The sequence below is a fragment of the Crocuta crocuta genome, unplaced genomic scaffold, assembly GCF_008692635.1.
Source record: "Crocuta crocuta isolate KB4526 unplaced genomic scaffold, BGI_CrCroc_1.0 scaffold330, whole genome shotgun sequence".
NCBI lineage: Eukaryota > Metazoa > Chordata > Mammalia > Carnivora > Hyaenidae > Crocuta > Crocuta crocuta.
Genome location: NW_027530521.1, coordinates 4,304,006 through 4,313,495, shown reverse-complemented (window position 1 = coordinate 4,313,495; position 9,490 = coordinate 4,304,006). Strand labels below are relative to the sequence as shown.

Below are 9,490 nucleotides of genomic sequence, written 5' to 3'. Positions count from 1 at the left end.
ACAGTGTTTAAAATAAAACAATGGAATAACAAACCTAGCATGTAGGATAGTGCGTGCCTCTGGAAACAAAACCAAGAGAATGGAACAGGGAAGGCACACACAGGTAGATGCAAGTTCCTTCTTCGCTAGGGTGGCAGCTTCTGGGATATTCATTATTTTATGCTGTACAGCATTAGTGTATATTTTTATATAATTACTATGTATACATGTAATTATATAAATACGTTCTTTTGTATGTGTGGATTATTGGCATTAAAGAAAGATAATTTTAGTTTTTAAAAAAGAATCCTTTTGAGAAGCCAGTCAACAGGACCAAATCACGAAGAGGGGAGAATAAATTAGGCAGCGTCAGATTTCTCTGCAGCAGCTATCCAAGCCAAGAAGCAATGGAACAATGCCCACACATTATTCAAGGAAGGAAGGAGCCATGGTGTTGTATCCCAATAGCTGTCCTTCAGGTATGAAGGCTGCAGACAGAAAGTTTTGAACACATATAGTTATATTAACTTGCTAGGGCTACCATAACAAAGCACCACAGACTGGGTGCCCCCTCTCCTGGAGGCCACAAGTCTGGGATCCGGGTGCTGGCAGGGTTGGTTTCCTCTGAGTCCTCCACCCTTGACTGCAGATGGCTCGCCTCTCGCTGCCCCTCCACAGGGTCATCCCCCCCCACCCCCGTGCATGACCCTGATGTATCTCTTCCTCTTCTGTAAATCCTTCATAGGAACCCAGTGGTGTTGGATTAAGGCCTCACACTGACGGCCTCATTTTAATTTAATTACCTTCTTAAAGACCTTCTCTCCAAATACAGTTCTATTCTGAGGTATGAGAGGTTGGGATTTCAACTTATGAATTTTGGTGGAGCACAATTCAGCCCATAACAACAATCACAAAGAATATTGTTCCCATCGACAGTATTGGGCTGAACCACAACATGTTTGGGGAAACCACGTAAAAGTAATGTCAGTGATCAAGGAATATATTTAACTGCAGAACCAATAGGAAGCAAACATGGGAAATAAGGTGATAGAACAGCATATAAATACCATATGCCCCGACAATGAAGAATGAAAAAATTACCAAAAAAAATAGACTGGAAGAAAGAAAATAAGGTATAAAGCAGGGTAAGTTTTCTGATTGCTTAATCTGTATTGGCTGAGAGTCCATCCATCAAAAGGAAAATCCAAAATTAGACCTAAATTAACTACTGAAATTTTGTATATGGTAAAGGTAGCATCTTAGTGTAGGAAGCGGGATGAATTATTCCTTAAATATTATTGGGACAACTTAGTAGCCATCTCGAAAAAAATAAAATTGGAGCCATATCTTTTCTTTCAAGTTAAATTTCAAATGAATCAAAGATTTAAATGTGAAAAATGAAACTAAACATTCTGGGGGAAAAACATGGTAAAATTTCTTGATAATCTGAGACCTTCTCAGCAACAACTGAAAATCCAGAAGCCATCTAAATTAGCTGAGCTATGTAGAAATCAAAATCTGTATCACACAAAGCACCATAGGTTCAAAAGTGGACTTCAGAAAATAGAAAGAATGTATCTATAATTCATACCATAGGCAGGGAACTAACCTCCCTAATATATAAAGAGCTTTTTCAAATAGGTAAGATAAAGACCTCATAGAAAAATTAACAAAATAAAAGAGCAGCTACTTCACAGAAAGGAAATACAAAAGGCTGTCAAACATGAAAGGATGGTCAGTTCCATTCATAAATGCAGATTTATACCACATTTTCTACCTCTCAAAGAGTCTAAGAGTTTAATAACTGACTATGGTGAAGCTATAACAAAACAGGGACACATGTATTTCTGGTGACTGATTACATTGTTACAATCCTATGGAGGGCAATGTAATGATGTCTGACAAAATGACACGTGTATTCCTTGTCCACAAATGCACGGGCGCAAATGCAAAGCTATACCTAAGGTTATTTTTGCAGTGATGTTTGTAATAGTAAAAAATTGGGGGAGAGAGGAATATTTATTGATAAAGATCTAGTTAAATAAATAATGGAACATCCGTACAATGAAATAATAATGCAGCTGATAATAAAAGAATGAGGAGGCTTTCCATACACTGATAGAGAACTCCAAGGTGTATTGTTTAGTGAAGAATGCAAAGCACAAGTGAATGTTACCCCTTACATAAGTAATATGTGACCTCATATAAAAGGGTGGGAGTATCAGCCTATATTCATATTTGCTTGTATAAAGTGTAACGAAATCCTAGAAAGTTACATAGGAAACTAAAAATAGCGTTTACTTGCATACAGTAGAGACAAGAATGGGAAGTTGACTTTTCACTGTATTAACTTTGCATACTTTGTGGTCTTTGAAACATATAAATGAGTTACCTATTAAAAAGCTAAGTAAGTTTAAATCCAGAAGGTCATAGGCATGAAACATAGTTCTGCTGGTTAGTAGTTGAGCAGATTTGGACAAGACTGTCTCTTTGAATCATAGTTTTCTTGTCTATAAAAGGCTGTAATGTCAGTATCTAGCTCGTAGGATTGCTATTATGGTTGATGAGGATGCCCTTAAGGTGTGTGGCCACCTCCAGACCTAGTAAATACTCAGTGCTCATGAATGCACGTAACTGTTCTTAGTCTTGGTGGTAAATTCATATGTTGTTTAAGAGACCTCAGCCTCAATTCATTCCTTTGTAGAACCAGACATCCTGGGTCCTTTCCAGCATGGCAGCCCTCTACTGGAGAGTGAAAGGCCAAGGAAAGAAGGCAATTGACTGCCTCCGCCAGGCCCTCCACTATGCTCCACACCAGATGAAAGTGAGTGGGACTCAGAAGGTGCAAATTTCTGTCTCTTGGTCCTTTCCATTGTTTATTCTGAGGTTTCAACTAGCCCCCCTCACGCTTAGCCAGTGAGAAAGTAAAATAGCATACGCTGGAAGAAGCTATGACCCCGCTTATGCTACCACAGGCCTAGACGTTATCCCTACCACCATGCCTTCCTGCCTCAGCAAATGGGAACATGGGGGAAGGTCTTTGGGATCACTGGAAAGCATTCCTCTATATTCAGAGCCACCCAGCATACAACATACTGGCCCAGGCCTGTCACCCTGCACATCACTCTGGGCTCAGCTCATCTCCAGAGGCCTGGAGGCCTGTTATACTTGTTTTTGCTTAGACTGCTGACTTAAGCTTGCTTCCAGACACGGAAACCAAAGTAATTTCCACCTCTTCTTATATGTTGGCCAGTTCCTGGTCTTTGTCTGACTTTACCTTTTCCACACAAACGAAAACTTTAAACAGCCCTGCTAACTCAGTGTAACATCAGTCTTTTCAAAAATGCCAGTTATAGTTACGACGATTTAGAATGTTCGGTTTTTTAACAGCATATTTGGATCCGCGTGTGCTGAGTTCTGAGGTAATCTCCACATCTCCTACTTCCTGAAGACATGGCTCATGTCTTCATGAGTGGTGGAAGGAGCTCACCTTTCCCGTCGGGCACTGCCGAGTTCCAAACGCAGCTGGGCCCCTTACTAGCTTTGTGACGTTGGGCAGGTTATGAGCCCTCTGTGTCCTCACATAATGCCCTGCACTCTGCGAGTGTCCAGTAAGGACAGAGAGGTCCTCCTTGCCTGTGTCTTCTGTATCTCCTGTAGAACTCCAGACAGTGAGATTCAGGTGGTAATTGCTTGGGTAACACGTTTAAAGGACATAAATATTTGTGACAATAAAAATGTTGCTATTTGTTTAACCTGTCATTCTCTGCTCTGTGCTGCCAAACAGCAGCAAGGGCCAACACTCTAGGTCAGGGGTCAGAGAATGTTTTCTGTAAAGGGCCACACTGTAAGAAACTCACGCTGTGTAGGCCAGACAGCCTCTGCTGTTGCCCCTCAGTTCTGCCATGGTAGTGTAAAAGCCACAGGAATACATAAAAGAATGGGAATGGTTACATTCCAATGAAACCTTCCAGAAACAGGCAGCCAGCTAGGTTCGGCCTGTAGGCCAGAGTTCGCCAACCCCTACTTCCAGCAGATGATGCTGTGGCCCTCGCGGAAGGCACTTTGACTGTGACGGCATGACTCAGAGTGTGTGGCCTATGGACAGCTGTCAGTCCATGAACTGTTTATTACCAGTCTGCGACAAGACAGGAGCCTGTACCAGAGTGTAAACCACCAATCTCACTAAGCAAATTGTCTAGTCAGTTGACCTTTCTGCTTTGTGTTTTGAGGCAAGACTTTCCTAATGAAGGAAGCGATGCATTGGTTTATATTCTCGTGCAATCTCCTTGTCTACCACAGACCAGTAGCAAACAGAAGACGAGCAGGGTCAGTTTCATTACTCGGTCATTGACCGGGGAAAACCTACTGCATTATTTATGATCAGGACAGCTAAGAATGAAAGCTCAAAAACCAGCATCTTTCCCTTCTTGCCCTTCTGCCATTCCAGGATGTGCCCCTGATTAGCCTGGCTAATATCTTGCACAACGCGAAGCTCTGGAATGACGCAGTCATAGTAGCCACCATGGCAGTAGAGATCGCGCCGCACTTTGCTGTGAACCACTTCACGTTGGGCAACGTCTACGTGGCGATGGTGAGACTGGGAGTGGAGGCAGAGCATACCAACTCTGACCCTCTCTCCCCTGCACACCTTTGATCACAAAACTTCCTTGACTATCTGTGTCCTCCAGTTTCCTGTACGTTTTGTGTCTGAAACTGCTAGGTCCACCCAAGGTATATTTTATGGCTAAATGTTCTGTGCATTAAAAATATAGTACATGAGGGGCACCCGGGTGGCTCAGTCGGCTAAGCCTCTGACTCTTGATTTCAGCTCAGGTCATAGATTTCATGGTTCGTGAGTTCAAGCCCCTCATCAGGCCCTGTGCTGACAGCACAGAGCCTGCTTGGGATTCTAGGTCTCCTCTGTCTGCCCCTACCCTTCTCTCTCTCCTTCTCTCTCTCTCTCTCTCACTCTCAAAAATAAAGAAATAAACATTTTTAAAAATAAGATTAAAATGTAGTACATGAAACTCTCCTAAGTATTGGCACTGTGTAGCTCCTTCCCATGAATTTAACACTAAAAATAGCATCAGATTTACCTACAGTCTTCTGGAGCCATCATCTGTTCCAGAAAAACTTACCTAACACTCATGTGGACATAAACACTTGTACTCTCTAGCTTTCAGGTTGGGCTAGGTACCTATCAGTGCACTCATGATGCCCTGTGCATGTTTTTCTTGCCATATTTTCACTTTGTGAAAAGTGACAGGTGCACTTTTTTTTAAGTACCTATCTCTCCCCCTAGATGAGGAGCTCCTTGGAGAAGAGCCTCCTCTTCATCTTTCCGTTCTTAGTGCTTCACAGTGTTTGCCACACAACAGGCCTCATCAAATGTTTAATGAATGCTGGAGTACCGCTGGTCACATGGGATCCCGTTTACAGAGAAAACACCAAAGCCATCATCCAGAGCCCTTGTTCTGGTCAGAAACAGGGACCGATTTCAGAATTTAAAATCCCAGGGGTCCCCTAGAAGCTGTCATAGCTGAATTTAACATGAGGATCGTCCCAGGCACTTTCATCTAAAGCTGGGTGTCCCACATGGGGCTATTCCCAAGGTGCTCTCAATAAAGCCTAATAGAATGAGCAGCTTGAAGCTGTAAGTTTTGTGTGTCATCCGTGACTTGAAAGGCAGCAAGTATAATTTGGCCAGGTAGGTATTGCTGAATGTGCAGATTTCCCTCTCTGCTTCTTAAAATCAAAGAATCTATTTTTGTCCCCATAAATGTGAAGTTTGCTGCTATGAATGAGAAATTCTGCCTCTCATTTGCCTAGGAGGCGTCATTTAACCAGTTTGTTTGGACTCTTCTCTGAGACTATTGGTCTACTCAAATGATTAACTCCTTCCATATGGCAGTGATCGTTTCCAAATGATGTTCCTATTTTTAAATGCTAGAGAGAACAAAAAAGCTTTCAAAATTTATAATACCTGACTTTGAGATATCTGACTTTACTTCTGTCTCTCCAGCTGTAGTAAAAATATTCAGGTGATGCATAAGGAGCATTTGCCAGGCATAGTTCTAGAAGTTTCTGTGAGGATTAAATGGAGGGATTTCATACAGTACCTGGCACAGGGCAGGTACTCAGGAATGCTGGCTCCACTGTTACCTCCAGGGTGGCTCCCACTGCTGGGTCAGACCTTTGTAAAAGTGATCTCCCCTTCCCCTTTGGCTCTTGGGCTCTGCCTTCATTTTCCTTGTGATGTTGTACCTTGGGGATGGAGGTAGTTGTTTCCCTCCAGACCTCAGAGTTTTCCTCAGAGATGTAGACCCATTGAGAAAATACAGCAGGATTGTGACTTGGCACAGAGGTGCTTCTCAAGAAGAAACCAGTGATGACACGTTTTTAGCTGGGTGGCTCTATCCCTCTCACATCTGTCCCTTTGCCTCTCACAGGAAGAGTTTGAAAAAGCACTGGTGTGGTATGAATCGACACTGAAGCTGCAGCCCGAGTTTGTTCCAGCCAAGAACCGAATCCAGACCATCCAGTGTCACTTAATGCTGAAGAAGGGACGGCGCTCTCCCTAATGCATCCCTCCTCCCTCCCTCCCTCTCTCCCTCCCTCTCTCTCACTCTGTCTCTCTCTCTCTCCTCTCTCCTCATGCTCTTAAAAAAAAAAAAAAAGAATAAGAAAAGAAACCAATCATTGTCAGTATCTACTTTTAATGACGTGTGTGAGAATAACTGAGTAAGACTTACAACAGGACTTTTACATATGTGGGAATTGGTTTTGTTTTGTTTTTAAGTTCCTTCTTTCCCCCAGCCAGCCTCCGCAACACAGATTTCTCAAAAGGAAAATGCAGCCGAAAGATACCGTGTAAATACTGAGCCAAGACATTTCTGGAGCTGCGCTCTGTCTCCAAAACCTCGATGCCTTTAGGGCTTTCCTCAGTGGTCCAACCAGCCTCCTCCTCTCCCGGGCGGAGGACGAAACCCGCGTCGCACATTCTCTGCTTTATGTTGTAGCCTCTGTTGTCAGTGGAAATGCAAAAGCCCATTGGTGCCAGTGAGAAGCTACGTTGTGCGCTCTCCCCTTTAGATCCATGCTGTCCTCAGTCGTGTCCGTTCCATGCTGCTATGTTACAAACTCTCAGAGGTAGTTTGCAGGGGAGGAAGGGGAAATGATTTTTAAAACAAAATATTTACAACAACGAAAACTCTTAGGATCACCTGACCTTTGTGATGTTATTTATGTTGGGGAGGGAGGGGGGCTGAGAAGGGGAAATCAGCAGTGTACAACATCTATATCATTTGTACTTTAATTACAAATCACAAGGAAACCAATAAGTTGAAATCCTATATAACAGGTTTATATATATAGAATATGTATATTTGAAGCCCTCTACAGACCGAGTCTATGTTTTACTAATTCTTTGTTCACTATGTTACCCATCTTGGAATAAGGTGTGAGTGTGTGTTCCCTCTCTCCAAGGCCTTCAAACTTAGCTCCTCAGGAGAGAGCGATGCGCCAAGGTTGAGTGTTTCCGTACAGTGCTTTTACCTCTGGTCCCAGGAGAATCAGAAACTCCAGATATTTTGGAATCTTCAAGGGCACATACTGAGAACAAAAATAAAAGTTGTTTATGAGCAAAATAGGTCTGTAGTGTGTTTTTTCTTCAAAACCAAACTAATGTAGACAGCTCTGAAGCCAACGATAACTCTGGATCTGATCCTCTCAAGTCCTGGGTCTTCTTTATCTTTCTTCCCCCAACAGCAAGGTGAGGGGAGAAACAATCCATCACGACGTTCTATGGCTGACGAACTTATTAGCATGATACATTTGACCAGGAAAGATGCACAATCAGCAAGTGTTCAGAGTAGGGTAGGTAACTGACCTTCTCGGAAAAGGAAGAATAATCTAAGTCACAAAGTCACGTCCCTTCAGGTGAGCACTGATCCTGAAGTTCATCCATGTAAGTGTCATGGAGAGCCCTGGTGAGGGCCCATTAGGGGACAGGCACACACTATGCAGCCAGTGAATGTTAGCTCTTCTTGTTAGCAGAGGTCTTCAGGCCTGCCACCGAATCTTTTCCCAGTTCCAGAAATACATGATTTTTCCTTCACGTTAAGAGTTTTGTTCCATTTCTGGACCCTGATCCAAAATCTTGGCTGCTTCTTGCGGTGCCTGGGGAGCTCAGTCAGTTAAGCATCCAACTCTTGGTTTCAGCTGAGGTCATGATCTCACAGCTCATGAGCTTGAGCCTCATACTAGACTCTGAGCTGACAGTGTGGAGCCTGCTTAGGATTCTCTCCTCTCTGCCCCTTCCCCACGTGCTCACTCTCTTAAATAAATAAACTTTTTAAAAATTAAAAAAAATAATAAAGCCTGATTGCTTCCAACAGTGATTCCTAGCTGCAAGGTGAGGAGCTCACCCCTTAAGAGCATTTAATAGAAATGGCACCTGAAGAAATATTTATCTTTCTGTTTTTCACTTTGGTGGATTTCTTCCTTTCTGTCTTCCAATCCACTGACTCTTCAGCTCTGTCTAGTCTACTGTTTATCCATTGAGATATTGCAATCATATTTTTCACTCTTAGGATTTCTGGGTGATTCTCTTTCTTCATATCTGCCTGCTCATGTGGATGCTGGTTTTTCTTTTAATGACTTGAACATTTTCAGTATTCTTTTCAAATCACACTGTGATTTCTTCTTCATCGGGAATGAATTCTGTTTGTTGGGCATGTGGACTCTTGACCCCATAATCCTTGAATTCCCTGGTCCTCAGTCTTTACATCTCTGCTCTCCTCTGTGTTCTTTCCCATCCTTAGTAATCTCATCCAATTACATGGTTTCGGATCCCGTCTCTGCTTGTGACCTCCACACTCATACCTCAGGCATAGATGCCTTCTCATTTATCCAGCTGTCTACTCCATATCTCGATGTGATCCAAAACAATTCATTATCCTTCCCAAGGATTCTTGTCTAACTTTGGTCTTCCCATCTGAGTTTCCTGCTTCCAATTAATCAAGTCAAAAAAAAAAAAAAAGTCCTGTTAAGACGTAAGTCAGATTGTGTCATTTCTCTGCTTAAAACCAGTGACTTGCAAGGACATATAAAATCTTACCCCTCCCCCCCAGAAAAAAAAAAAAAAACAATCTGGCTCCCCTCTCTGGCTTCATCTATTATTCTCCCTCTTACTTCCTCCTCTTCAGCCAAACTAGCTTCCTGACTGAAATATCCCGCCTCAGGGCATCTGCGTTTGCAGTTTGCTTTCTCTGAAATGCTCCTCCCCAAAACCCACTTGGCTCCACCTTCTCACCACCTCTGTGGGCCTTCCCTGATCATGAGATTTTACAATGTGGCACCTGCCTCCACAGTGTCCTAACCCCCTTTTCTGCTTTACTTTTCTCCATGACTTGAATTATTATTGAGTCTACTAGCATATTTATTGTCTCACCTAAAAGGAAGCTCTAACTGCAAAGTTTTGATCTGTTTTGTACCCTGATGTATATCT

General features: G+C 42.8%; 1 protein-coding gene across 2 annotated transcripts in view; it reads left to right on the top strand.

Annotated features, from left to right (window-relative positions):
- Positions 1-7,628, top strand: part of TTC17 (tetratricopeptide repeat domain 17) — a 123,516-nt gene extending 115,888 nt beyond the window's left edge. For both annotated transcript variants that reach the window (XM_077767469.1, XM_077767468.1), the window contains 3 exons: positions 2,684-2,803; positions 4,430-4,573; positions 6,432-7,628. In XM_077767469.1, coding sequence (XP_077623595.1) covers positions 2,684-2,803; positions 4,430-4,573; positions 6,432-6,563 — 396 coding nt within the window. In that variant the 3' untranslated portion in view covers positions 6,564-7,628. The remainder of the gene's footprint in view (positions 1-2,683; positions 2,804-4,429; positions 4,574-6,431) is intronic.
- The last annotated feature ends 1,862 nt before the right edge of the window (positions 7,629-9,490 follow it).